This window comes from Tinamus guttatus, unplaced genomic scaffold (genome assembly GCF_059628265.1).
Source record: "Tinamus guttatus ecotype Peru unplaced genomic scaffold, ASM5962826v1 Tinamus_guttatus_pri_ptg001160l, whole genome shotgun sequence".
Taxonomy (NCBI): Eukaryota; Metazoa; Chordata; class Aves; order Tinamiformes; family Tinamidae; genus Tinamus; species Tinamus guttatus.
The window spans coordinates 294,463-308,694 of record NW_028289694.1 but is presented as its reverse complement, the minus strand read 5'-3'; the positions used below and the strand labels follow the sequence as shown (position 1 = coordinate 308,694).

General features: G+C 51.9%; 1 protein-coding gene across 1 annotated transcript; it reads right to left on the bottom strand.

Moving 5' to 3' along the window:
* Positions 1-2,644: 2,644 nt before the first annotated feature.
* On the bottom strand, positions 2,645-3,574 carry LOC148590680 (olfactory receptor 14J1-like). Its single transcript, XM_088538760.1, has one exon. It carries the CDS (start codon positions 3,572-3,574, stop codon positions 2,645-2,647), a length of 930 nt encoding a protein of 309 aa, XP_088394886.1.
* Between the last annotated feature and the right edge of the window lie 10,658 nt (positions 3,575-14,232).

Here is a 14,232-nt window from a genome sequence, read left to right as displayed (position 1 = left end):
TCACAGATTGCTCCCACCATGAGCTCTCCTCTGTCCTCCCATCCACGCTGCCTTTCACCTCTCTGTCCTCTCTCCTCTCTTGTCTGCAGCAGCAGGCAGTGCTCGCAGCCCTGCTGCTCTTGGCACAGGAGCTGCTCCTGCACTCGGCTGTCTCTGGGCAGTGCTGACAGGCTGCCACGAGCTGCAGCCCAGCTGAATTCAGGAATTACTCTGTCCCTTGGGATTCCTCCCTCTGGGATATGTTCCATCAAGTAGAGTCACTTGTTTTCCTTCCCTAAGGAGTACAGGGATACATATTCCAACATTGCAGTTTATTTCATCAGATAATGATTATTTACCAAAGTTAGAAATGTCCCACGGGAAGTCCTGATTCACATCTCTTAACTAGGCAGGACACCCAGACAGGGATAAGAAGGGAGCTTGTTGATACATGGTGCATATATGATTCAGATGACTTATTCAGCTGGCTTATTGGGGCTCCACATGTCTGTTCAGAAGCGCCAGGTTTGGAGAAGGATTCAGCTAACTCATGAACTCCGCAAATACATGGCAGGTGGGATTCCCCCTTACCAAGCTAAGCATGCACATGGTCTGCTTGCAAGCTCCTGGCCTAAAGGTCCTAATGGAATCACTGGAGATAGAGCTTCGGTGGGAGGCCAGGCCAGGAATTTCCTTGGTCATCTCTAATGACCCTGGATGCCTTCTATCCTGCTAGAGCACCACTCACAATAAAGCTGAGGGACAGGCAGATCCCTACAGCTCAAAAAGCTGATCTATTCCAGTGGAGACCATTTATAGAATCACAGAAGGGTTGAGGGTGGAAGGAGCTTCGTAGATGATCTAGTTCAATCCTCTTGATCAAGCACTGTCACCTACAGCACAATGCACACGATCCTGTCCAGGCAGGTCTGGAATATCTGCAGAGGAGGTGACTCTCTGGGCAACCCATGCCAGTGCTCTGTCACCTTCACAGTCAAGATGCTTTTCCTCAAATTCAGCAGAACTTCCTGTACTTCAATTTGTGTCTGTTGCCTCTTGTGCCATCACTAGTCACCACTGAAAAGAGTCTGAGCCATCCTCTTCTGCTCTTGGCACCCTCCCTTCAAGTATTTTCACACCCTGACAAGATCCCCTCTCAACCTTCTCTTCTCCAGGCTAAAATAGGCTCAGTTCTCTCACCTTCTCCTCATAGGAGAGATGCTCCAGCTCCCTGACCAACTTTTCAGTCCTGTGCTGGTCTCTCCCTAGTAGCTTCATGCCCCTCTTGTAGTGGGGAGCCCAACACTGGACACAGGACTCAAGGGGTGGCTTCCCCAGGACTTAGTAGAGAAGCAGGATCACCTCCCTTGACCTCCTGGCAACAGGTTTCCTACTGCACACCAGGAGATCATGGACCCCTAGGTCCTTCTTTGCAGAGCTGCTTTGCACCACCGTGTTCTTCAGGGCATCTTCTGCCTAGCAGGAACCTTTGGCCTCAGGGGGTGCTCTGCCAGCAGTCTGCAGGTGCGCAGAGAGGCTTCAAGGGGGCTTGAGTGACGGAAGGCACCTTTCTCTGGTTGCAAGGGACGTTTGGAGATCACCTAGTCAGATGATGGTCAAGTCAAGGTTTGCAAGCACCTGGGAGGCCAGCAGCAGGCACATGGCACTGCTCCTGCTTGGCAGGGGGCTCACATTGTCTGTGCTCCTGACTGGACAGCACCAGGCATTAGCAGGTCCATCCATGTCTGTGAGGGTGACCGTGAGCTCTGCTCTTTGCTGAGTCCCAGGCAGGCCAGCAAGAGGCGCCTGGCTGGGCAGTTCCTTGGGAGGTCCCTGCTGGCAGAGCAGCTGCGAGGCCAGCGCTGGCCCATGGCTGGGGACGGGCTCTGAGGCCGCTCGTGTCCCAGCAGCAGCGCGGCCGGCAGCGGGGTCTGGTGCAGACACGCAGGGAGGTCCCTTGTGCGCGCGGAGCTGCCGGGGCAGCAGCAGGCGCTGCCTGTGAGGCCAGGGGTGTCTCAGCAGCGGGCAGGGACACGGAGGCCATTGCGGGGACGCTGCCGGGAGGCCCCTGCTCTCTGCAGGGCTGGCTCTGTGCTGACGCGTGGGCGTCGGCTGGTGACGTCACTGCTGCCGCAGCCCCTGATAGGCCAGGCCGCGCAGCTGGTTGTGACGTCAGCAGCCCCTTCCTGGCCGGGGCGGCTCTGCCGAGGAACCTGGTGTCCCTGCAGCCCGCGGCAGCAGCAGCCCACGCTGGGCTGTGCGTGAGTGAGGTCTCCTAAACAACACTGGACCCCTGGTCTCAGCCCACCTGCCCTTGTCCCGCTGTGACTCTGTACCCCAGAGGTCCCTTGGTGTCAGTGCTGGAAAAGACGCTGCAGAGGGAAACTCTCCTCCCTGCACTGGGCACATCCAAGGGAGCTCAAAGAAGCGGCTCAGAGAATCCCCCCTGTCTGCTAGTGAAGGGGGAAGCCTGGCTTCCTGCTTTATCATGGTCTGTGTTTAAGTGCTAAAAGAGAGATACCTGTGCAGACATGACAAAAACTAGGCATCTTTATTTTAGTATTTATTAGTTTAAGATGGATGTAAAAGAGAGAATTAAAAAAGGAAATGGATAAAATACAGCCTTGATGCCAGATATCCTGGTGAGTGAATGAAACAGTTGTTATCACTGACCTTGTACCCACTGGATGAGTTTCCTCAGTGCCTCCTTGAGCTCCTTGTTCCTCATGCTGTAGATGAGGAGGTTCAGGGCTGGAGGCACCACAGAATACAGAATGGACACCACCATATCTAGAAGTGGGGAGGAGATGGAGGGGGACTTCAGGTAGGCAAACAATGCAGTAATGACAAACAAGGAGACCACAGCCAGGTGTGGGAGGCACATGGAAAAGGCTTTGTGCCGGCCCTGCTCCGAGGGGATCCTCAGCACAGCTCTGAAGATCTGCACGTAGGACACCACAATGAAAGTGAAACACCCAAAGAGTAAAGAGGTACTAACAACAAGAAGCCCAACTTCCCTGAGGTAGGAGTATGAGCAGGAGAGCTTGAGGATCTGGGGGATCTCACAGAAGAACTCCTCCACCACATTGCCTTGGCAGAGCGGAATGGAAAATGTGTTGCCAGTGTGCAGGAGAGCATAGAGAAAACCACTGACCCAGGCAGCTGCTGCCATTTTGACACAAGCTCTGCTGTCCATGAGGACACCATAGTGCAGGGGTCTGCAGATGGCAACGTAGCGGTCGTAGGCCATGACTGTGAGGAGAGAAAACTCTGCTGAAAAGAAGAAGAAGAAGAAGAAGATCTGGGCAGCACATTCCAAATAGGAAATGGCCCTGGTGTTCCACAGGGAATTGTGCATGTCTTTGGGAACAGTTGTGGAGATGCAGCCCAGGTCGAGGAGGGAGAGGTTGAGGAGGAAGAAGTACATGGGGGTGTGGAGGCGGTGGTCGCAGGCTACGGCTGTGATGATGAGGCCGTTGGCCAGGAGGGCAGCCAGGTAGATGGCCAGGAAGAGCGAGAAGTGTAAGAGCTGCAGCTCCCGCGTGTCTGAGAATGGCAGGAGGAGGAACTCGCTGAGGGAGCTGCTGTTGGACATTTCACTCTCTCCAAGCTTTGTGGATTGTTCAGAAAAGAAAATATATTGAGCAGTTATCCCAGATTTTTAAAGTTAAATATCTCCCGACTTGTTCCAGTTCTAATACACTGCCCATATTGCCTCTCTTCATGGAGATGTTTGTGCCGCTCCCTTCCTTGAGTCTCAGCGTGGGGTGGCCGAATGTGCTGTGAGGAGCAGGGGCACCTTCCCATGGGCTCCAGAGAAGTCTGTCCAGCTCTACAGTAGTGGGAAGGAGACAAGAGGAATGATGAGCTCTGAGATTCACAATTTTTCAGGTGAAAACCCCCTGGTTTGTAGAAGGGCTTTTCAGTATCTACAGCACCACTTATAATGAACGTGTATTGAGAGCACAATTTGGGGATTTTTAACAGTTATTTTGACATGTGTTTTCTTTGGGATGCCCTTCTCACCTCTGCAGAGTGTTCCTCAGAGGCAGAATTTTTCAGCATTTCTACTGGGAATCGTGAGAAAATGGATTTATAGTCACGTTATGCAGAGTGAGGAGCGCTCCTCTGCCTATTAGCCTTGATTGCAGCTGTTGTGTGCCCAAACCTCTTTGAAGTGCATGATGATCACCCTAATCAGTTGTCCTAGAAAGAACCCAGCCCCTCCTAAGAGCAGAGAAGTCCAGTTTCAAAACCTCCAATCTCCAACTTCTCTCCCTTTCTCAGGGCACCTGAGGGAGGTCTCCAAGCTTCGCTTCTAGGCAAGAATATGCAGGGCTCTTTTCAGCTGCCCGTATGCAGTTTCCAAACCGTTTTTTCATACTCTCAGTCTCTGTAACAGATTCTTCAAAGGTCTCCTGGACATCACAGAGATGGCAGGAGGCAGTAAGGTCCCTCCTGAGGGCACCTCCAATCTGTTAAGACTTTACAGGCAAAAGGATCAAATGAAGTTGTATTGAAGATGGACTTTGCTTAAGGGAGAGTTAGCTCAGTTCCTAAACCCCTGGGCTGCATTTCATGGAGTTGTAGAGGGGACTGGAAGCACCTCACTCCCATGCATATTCCTCTCTTCCACAGCTTGCAGGGTAGGTGTCTGAACTGCATCTGGTGACTCTGCAACCCCAGGGAGTCCAAAGCAAACCAGCAGCTGGTTTGCTGAGTGAATAAAGAGTAATGGGAGGATTCCCAATCCTGCAGCTTTACAATGCCCACCTTGTGTGCTGTGAAGGTGAGGTTAGAACTTGTCAGTTCAAGCAGGACATGTGGGAATGGGAGAGCCACACAACTCCTAGGCGTCCTGGGCCATGGTGTGGGCCGTGCCGCTCTTGGCAATCGTAGACCTCTCTGTGCTTCTGTACAAAGGCAGGCACAAAGCTCCGATGCAAGTCCCTAGACAAAAGGGATTTTCTTGGCTGCTCAGAGCGACCCAAGCACAACATGGGGATGTCAAAGGAAGGCCTCCATCAGGCCTTCAGATGCACAACTTAGAGCTTCAAGGGAGCTCCCTAAACCAGCACTTCCCATGACCCTGGTAATTCAGTAGACATGGAGGAGACAATGGAGAGAGGAGAGGAGAAAGGGTAGAAACTCCAAACGCGTGCTCAGTGTGCCATAGACAGGATGATAGAGGCTGAATAAGTAACAAATAAAGGAGTAAAGGTCGTGCTTCCCTTTGCAGTGGCTTGGAAAGCCCCATCTCTGACAGGCTCCAAGGAGCATGGAGTCTGCTTTCTGCAAGACTGGCCGCAGGACTGTGCAAAGATTAGGAGGAGAGGAACGTTGGTTGTGGGGATGCTCACAAGCTTCAGCAGCTGGGGAGCTGGGAGATGGTCATCTCACCACCTTGTGAACAAGTCAAAATCATAGAGTCATAGAAAGCTTAAGGTTGGAAGGGACCTGTAGAGGTCATCTAGTCCAACACCCCTCCACACGCAGGGTGACCTAGAGCACATGGCACAGAACTGTGCCCAAGCAGATTGTGAAGATCTCCAGAGAAGGAGACTCCGCAACCTCTCTTGGCAACCTGTCCCATATTTAAACAGTTTTTAATCCATTAATATTCAGCATGTATGTTTACTAGCAGACCTCACCTCTGACAAGTTCACAAAGGCTTCCCTCCTATGTGAAAGAGCTCACTCCATAGCCCTGTTACCTTATGCCCATTTCTCTGGTTGCTGCATTCAAGATTTCATGACAAGTAGAAAACATGGTAAAATACACCATATTGGAAAATGCAGCTCCTGAGCCCGGCAGTGCCTTACGGGCTCCAGACAGGAGTCTGCATGGCAGCACTGCAGTGTGTGGCCACGTCCTGAGGCGCCCAGAGGCAAAAATGTGTGGGAGATCCAAGGTGCTCTACGGACCCAAAAGACAGACCGCTTGCCAGGGACTACACCCAGGGGAGAAACACTACTTGAAGGTGTCACAGAAAAGCCCAAGGCCCAACTAAGGTCCAAGATAAGAAATGGATTTCCTCCGGGTCAGACAAAGGAAAGCTTGGCAAAATTCACAGAATCTGGAAAAACTTCCCCACGTTTGCTACCTGGATTGACCCATGGTTTTTAGTGTGGCAGGAACCAGTGTCCCAGCTAAAGCCCTCTGGAAGGAAGACGTGTTAAAGGCACATTGACCTTTTCTGATGTATCATTTCCATCTCAAGTACCACAGACCAAGAAACCTTGCTCAAGCCTTTTAAAAGCAAAGAGTCAGTGCAGCCTGTCTCAGAAGAGCAGATCCCTTGCACCTGCATTGGGGGATCCAGCGCCCTGCTGAAGGCAGGTCCCAGCAGAGCTCTGGATTATCCCTGAAGATGGAGATCGGAGAATGTTTCTGCATGCCTGGTCTCCCAGAAGGACCCTGGGGTGGCAGGCTGGGCTCTGGGCGCAGAGCACCGCCCTCTCCAGACATCTCCTCCCTTCTGAGCACCTAGACCCTGGGGACACCCTGGGGCCATCCTGCGCTGCAGCTCTCCACAACCTCCGTACCTAAACAGAGGGTGGACAGCCTAGACAGCCTACACCTGCCTCTGCATGAAGGATGCACAGGGCTAAGCACCACACATGGCATCAGACAGGACACCACAAAGTGCCCCAAGATGCAGGAAGCCCAAGTCTCCATCCATTCCATGCACTTCTAGACCACCAGCACCTTTCAACAGGCACATGGGACTTCTCCTGACCCATCAGCTGCTCACACGGAGGCGACCTCACAGGTGCAAACCCCCCACATCCCTGCTGATGCCCTATGGGCTGCAGAGACAGCAGCTTCCTCAAATCCCTTCGCAACACAGGAACCACTGCTGCCCTCTCAGCTCCTCTCACCACAGAGACCCCCCACCCACTGCCCACGCCTGCCTGCCTGCTGCCGGCCAATCAGGCACTCACAAAGACATGACGTCACAGCGCCGTCCCGCCCAGCTCTCTGGCCCTGCCCTCCAGGGCAGCAATGGCCTCCCCAGCCCTTCCCCGCCAGGAGCCCAGCCCGGGCTCAGCAGCTGCTCCGCGGAGATGATCTCAGCAGCGCAGAGCCCCGCAGGGCCCGGCTGCTGCCCAATGAGGCGCTGCAGGAGCGGTGACCTCACAGTCACCAGGCAGAGCCAGCCCTGCTGCTGCCCAATCAGCTCTGCCCGCAGCGGGGACCTCCCAAGCAGCAGCCACGCCCTCTCCCTGCAGCTGGCCTATCAGGGGCTGCGGCAGCAGTGACCTCCTCGTGCCCAGCGCAGCCATTGGCTGTGAGGCCCCGCGGGGCTCCTGGCTGTGCTGGGGGCTGTGCGGGGCCGGGGCAGGGAGGGGAGCCCAGCTCGGGGCTGCGGGTGCTGGGGGTGCTGGTGTGGGGGCCTGGGGGGCTGTGTGAGCTGCTGTGTTGGGTTCAGCCAGCACTGCCCACCCCGGCGTGGGGGAGAAGAGGGGCAGCCAGTGCCAGGGAAACCTGCCCTGGATTCTCTCCTTCTGCCCCCAGCACCCACACAAGGGTTGGAGCTGCCCCACGGGAGCCTTGGGGCTTGGGGAAGCCCCAGCCCCAGGGGTCCTGGCTACCATGTTGTCCCCTGAGCAAGGTGGGACCCTCAGGGAGGACTCCTGCGACACCCCCATCCCTGAGCAGCTGCTGCCACAGCCTGGGATCCACAGGGGTCTTTGCAGTGACAGTTTCTGTGTGACACCTCGGGAAGGAGCTCCCAAAGCTCGGAGCCTTGTTGGAGAGCAGCAGGATCCCTGGGAACAAGAACTGAGGTCCAGGCTGCTGGTGTTGATCCATCAGTCCCCATCTCACTCATCAGTCCCCTCCTCATTTGACTCCATCAGCAGTTTGTGAGATGACCAGCTCCCTTCTCTGCAGCTGATGAAGTTGGTGAATATCCCTGCAACCTCCCTTCATGCTCTTCCTCATCTCTGCAGAGTCCTGGGGACCATCTTAAAGAAGAAAACCCCATCTCCCTGGAACCCTGTCAGAGATGTGGCTTTCCAAGTCACTGCCAAAGGAAGGACTTCTTTGGGTTGCTTATTCATTCTGTGGCAGCTCATCAGTGATGCTGTGAGCCCAGCTCTTCATGCTGGGGGTCTTGGCCCATTCTCTCCCCTGTCTCCTGTGCATCTACATAAGTCTCCCATTCCAACATGTCCTGTTTAAAGTGACAATTTCTAACATCCCCTTTTGGGCACTATCTGGACACATTGTGACTCCGCCCGACACTCTGTTCACTCAGAGACTCAGTGGCTGGTTTGCCCTTTAGGGAGGTTAAAGCTTGCTCTGTCTTTCTGCAGTCTGCCCCATTAGCCAAGCCCTTGCTATATGTATGGATTGTATGGACTTAGCATACATTCAAAGAGTGTCATTATTTTCCATGAAACTCCGCTCTGCTTTATTTTTTTTTGTTTCCTTGTAGCTAAAAGAAGATCCCCCTGTGCCTGTTGGCAGCCAGTTGTCTAAGTAAAGCAGGTGAGAATTGGGGCAGGTGACCTATAACATTGAGTGCAGACTTAGGTGGACTAAGGCTGGCTTTCCACACGAGTGATTTAAATTCCCAAGAGGCTGATGAGGGAACTGGTAGGGCTGGGGAGGTGGGGAGGAAGATTGTGCATACAGTGCCTCATCTCTGGGACACTGCTTTTCCTACATGTGCTGCCTTCATTAGGAGTCGCTCTGGATGGCTATGAATTGGACGGTGTGCTGTCACCTATTCTTTAGAATAATAATAGAAAACTTTAAAAATATGAAATACTTGTATATGATTGTTGTATTCAGCTTTCATGCTATGCTTACAGAACGTCTCCAATTAGCCATGGACACTTGAAGGAAATAGCAGGGAGAGCCCGAGTTTATCAGGGCTTTTTACTTTTTAATGAGCTCCATGCAGTACTTGGAGCTGAGTCCATGAACTGCAGCTGTTGAAAGGAGATTGAAAATATCCGTGAAAAAGTCAAAGTCAGAAGGAAACCCTAAAGTTTTGTAGAGTGCTAATGGATCCCACTGAGGCCATTAACTACAACAACTCACCAGGGCCTGATTAAAGCTAAAAAATATAATCACTGGTAATAGATAGGTAGAAAAAATACTCATGTGGCTCTGATGCTGAACACACCCTTGATGTATTTTGTCAACACACATTGGCCAACCACTGGCAGAGAAAACCTGGGAAGGGAGATCCTTTCCTCCATGCGTTGCCCAAGTCTCTTCCTGGCATCAGTGTTTGGGTGAGGGTGTGCAATGCTGAGTGCAGGACAAACACACGACACCTCCCAGGGTCCCCAGAAGGATAAAGGGGGCAAAGAAGTCCTGATGATTCGGGGTAGGCCTCGGTGACAGACACAACAGCCATAGTCAAGAGGATAAAGACCTCCATTGTGTTGGGGCGTGGGCAGTGCTCTTGGCCATCTCTACCACAGGTCATCCTATAGCTGCTCCTGTGTCCCTGCAGACTATGCACACTTAATGTCCTTCCCCAGCAAGTTCTCACAAGAGGTACTCCTTCCCTTCACTGAGAGCTTTTCCATCCTCAGTGGCTGTTTCTTGAAACACAAAGCCATTCGTGGTAACAGACTCGCTCTGGGTGCCCTGTAGCACCACTGCTCTACCCTTCAAGTGATATTTCTTCACTTGGGGCGAATATAACCTTGTGTATCACAACAGAGTGCAACAAGAGGAACTGAAGTGCCAGGGCCTGAACGACAGGCCCGAGTCGGGGTTGACTTAGAGATGAATACGGCACTGCCTTTGCAGTGCACAACACTCGCCTGTAGAATTGCTCATGCCAGCTTGCACGGAGGCTTATTAAACAGTAGCTTTTTAAAGCTCTCGTGCGGCTGTTTTTGACCTTGAAGGGAACCCTCCCATCTGAGCCCTGGGCTCTGACCAGATCCCCATCCCACATGATAGGGAAAGTATGCCACATCAGATGTTACCGCTCACAAACAAAATGCAAGTTATCATGATTTGCTGATTTGGCTCTATAAAACATGGACACTCTTGCTGCGATTTTGGAGACCTCACGGGTTTATGCGCTACGTAAGACCTCCCAGCTGCTGGGAAAGTTCTCCAAATCGCCGAAACAGGGACTCCCCAGCGACTGGGGATTTGTATGATGATGACATATGATGGTACATTTAGGCAATTGGTGATGTATCTTTTAATCACTATTCTCTTTCTCATATACTCATGGTTATGTGCATTACCTTGATTATTTTGTCTGTTGCTAAAACCAGTGTGTAATAAGCTTATTTTGTTAAATGTATCATTCCGTACTGCCTTAATATTAATTGTGAAATAAGACCATTCTTTCCAGTGGCGTCTGGTTCTTTCCATCGCCCTGTCTGCTCCTGAGCTGTGCCGGTGCTATTATTTCTCATGGTGCTGCTTTGCATGCCCCAAGCCCCCTGCCCTTATGGCCCTGAGTAGCAAGTGTGTGTTACAAGCAGGATGCAAATTATTGCCTGATGACTTTTAAAAGAAGGGAAAGATGCCTCTTCTCTTGCTGCTCTCCAAGAAAAAGCAGCCCAGCCTGAAGCAGGCAATGCCTGTAACAAGACCAAGCAAGGTAGAGCAAGGTCCTTCCTTGCGCTCAGCTTCTTCTATTCCCAGTTGTCACTTTGACCATGCAGGTGGCAGGTGAAGTGGTCTGAGGTGTGAAACACAGGAATAACACCAGAGCAGAAACTGCCACTTGTGCACTTTGAGATGTGATCGTGACACATGCAATGGTGCAGTGTGACAAACAGAGAAGGGGTAAAGGGAAGCAAGCTAACCATCAGGAGGCATGAAAGCAGTGCGAGATGCAGTGCCATAAATGCAGCATTCCAATGTGAGCCGCTTTTTGCATCTATCGGGCGGTGCTCAGAGAGTCTCTGATGTGTGAAGGTCGCTTGCCAAGGACCAGAAGTACAAGCAGTGTAACTGGAGGGACTCAATTTCTTCCAGTTCATGGAGTTCTGTCAGACGTGGGCACTGAACAGTGCAAGAGAGTCCCCTCAGAGCCCATGGTTTGTTGGTGTCCAGTTTGCTGAAGTGAGCCCTACTCAGATCCTCCTCCAGCAAGGGAAAGTCTTCCTTTCTCCATTTCTCCATGGACTCCAGGGCCTAGGATTCCTGAGTGTCATTCTTAGCACTAAAGCCTGTGGCAAAGGTGGCCTTTTCTGTGTCCTCTCTCACCAGGGCTCTTGGCCCATTTAGCAGCAGGCCCGTATTTTCCCTAGTCAGCCTTTTGTTCCTACTGTATTGTATTGTATTTTAAATAATTATTTATTATTATTTTATCAGGAAGGTAAAGGTCAAAATTCAGAAAGAAATAAATGAGGAGCACATGTTTCACGCCAAGTACATGGGAATGACAAGTGACTGCACACAGGACAGTTTTTGGCACTGACATTATACCCATTGAGGAAGTTTCCTCAGTGCCTCCTTGAGCTCCTTGTTCCTCATGCTGTAGACAAGGGGGTTCAATGCTGGAGGCACCACTGAGTACCCAATGGCCAGAACAGAGAGATCCAGAGCTGGGAAGGATATGGAGGGGGGAGAGGGGAGAATACAGTGGCTAAGGGTGACATTTCAGTGCCCCTGTGACCAGGGGTAGGAGTCAGACCCAACCAAATGGGTATCACGACCTCTAATCCCCCCGGGGGACTGCAGATGACTGCACAGTCCAGGGCACCTGGACTGCAGAGCATTTCCAAGGGTGCTCGTTGTGTCCATTGTGCCTATACATCCTGCCCCTGGTATTTGATAGATGGTCACCCAGAGGGCTCTCCGTTCTCCCTTCTTCCTGACAGTTGAGTCCTCCCTGCCTCTCCTGAGACTGCAGAGTCCTCTTTTGCCTGCGAATACCCAGTGCTTTACCTCTAAGAAACTCCATCTTTGAGGAGCTCTCCCTTTATGAGGCTCTACTCACAGTCCATCCCAGGCATATGCTGTCCCAGGAGGATCTCTGTGCTCTCCTGACACATCCAGCTTCCCCTCCATGAGAACAGCCGTCTGACACTGTGCCTTAATACGTAGGAGAGCTGTGCATGTGTAAATCCATGACCATTCAGCATCTCCACTATCCTTGGACTCTGAGAGGTGAATTCTCAAACCAGCCCTTGGTCTCTGAAAGATCATTACATGATCCTGAGCTCTGTGTTGCTGAACCCATGGAGAATCCTGTGCAGCAGGCCCTTGAGGGGTGCAAGTCCTTGGGCCTATTCTTGACACCAGCTTTGGAGGAAAAGCCCAGCTTTCACGCACTGTACTGATACAAATTACTTTCGTACAGAGACACTGTTAGGGAGCCAGTCCTTGTCCAGCATTCGACAGAATTTAGGGTATCAGGTGAGACAGAGAAGACACTGTAAAAAGGGGAATGAATACAAGTAGTTGTGTAGCAACACAATAAAAAATATTATCACTAGTAAAAGTCATAATAAAAATAACATGAAGAAACAATGTTCAATCCAGTTACGGGATACAGAAAGAGTCATTTGTGGAGAGATGTGGAAAAATTACCACTGCCTAGAAAGGTCCACGAAATCACTTTCCTAATGGCATCCTTGAGCTCCTTGTTCCTCATGCTGTAGATGAGGGGGGTCACTGCTGGAGGCACCACCGAGTACAGAACAGCCAGCACCAGATCCAGAGATGGGGAGGAGATGGAGGAGGGCTTCAGGTAGGCAAACAGACCAGTGCTGAGAAACAGGGAGACCACGGCCAGGTGCGGGAGGCACATGGAAAAGGCTTTGTGCCGGCCCTGCTCGGAGGTGATCCTCAGCACAGCTCTGAAGATCTGCACGTAGGACACCACAATGAAAGTGAAACACCCAAAGAATAAACAGGCACTAACCACCAGAAGCCCAACTTCCCTGAGGTAGGAGTGTGAGCAGGAGAGCTTGAGGATCTGGGGGATTTCACAGAAGAACTGCTCCACCACATTGCCTTTGCAGAGGGGTGGGGAAAATGTGTTCCCAGTGTGCAGGAGAGCATTGAGAAAGCCACTGGCCCAGGCAGCTGCTGCCATTCTGACACAAGCTCTGCTGTCCAGGAGGGTCCCATAGTGCAGGGGTCTGCAGATGGCAACATAGCGGTCATAGGCCATGACTGTGAGGAGATAACACTCTGCTGACATGAAAATAGTAAAACTTAAGAGCTGCCCAACACATCCCAAGTAGGAAATGGCTCTGGTCTCCATGAGGGAATTGTGCATGGATTTGGGGATAGTTGTGGAGATGGAGCCCAGGTCGAGGAGGGAGAGGTTGAGGAGGAAGAAGTACATGGGGGTGTGGAGGCGGTGGTCGCAGGCTATGGCTGTGATGATGAGGCCGTTGGCCAGGAGGGCAGCCAGGTAGATGGCCAGGAAGAGCGAGAAGTGCAAGAGCTGCAGCTCCCGTGTGTCTGAGAATGGCAGGAGGAGGAACTCGTTGAGGGAGCTGCTGTTGGACATCTGTTCTGTTGGGCTCGGGAATACTGTGTAGGGAAGAAAAGGCAATAATAGCTTAGAAGAATTTTCTCTGAAATAAACTTTCCATTTTTTCATAGAAATCCTTCTTGACCCCTTCCCAACTCTCAGTAATTCTTCTTCGCACTCATTTAACTTTGCTCTCCCTCTAAGTTTAAGGTGAATATGTGATGGAGAGAACAGGACACTGCTCCTGACATGGCAAAGACTTTGTGCACTGAATTCTCTTCTGGAGGGCCCCTCACAACCCCAAGAAGGACAACAGAGACAGTCACATGTCCTGACAGCCACAGAGTCTCCTAAAGGAAGAGTCAACCCCTTTGCAGCCCCTCCAATGACACTGCCCAGCACCCTGGGCACATTGCCCATCTCCAGACACCTCCATGGCAGGACCTCAGGGTGAGTACCTGAATTTGTAGCTGAAGCCCCAGCTGACTGCCAGGACAAGAGCAGAAAGGAGAGGCAGGGAAACGAGGAGAAACACTGTGACTGCTGCCAAGGGAGGACAGAGAGACAGAGCAGCACCGTCCCCAGGTTGCACCTCCCAGACAGTGTGGACTCCCAGGGCAGTGGTTCTCAGCCCCTGTGCCTTGCAATGGGAAATGGGCACATGGCAGGAGAGAGGCAGCTCTGCTGTTCTGGAAATCTGACTGCAGAGGAGGTCAGAAATGCCCTGGAGCCCTTCCCCTTGAGAGTGGAGTGAGACTAAGCACAATGAGAATGAGGAGGGCTGCAAAGGGTATATTGCTGCTGCCCACAGGTGAAAAGGCAGTTGA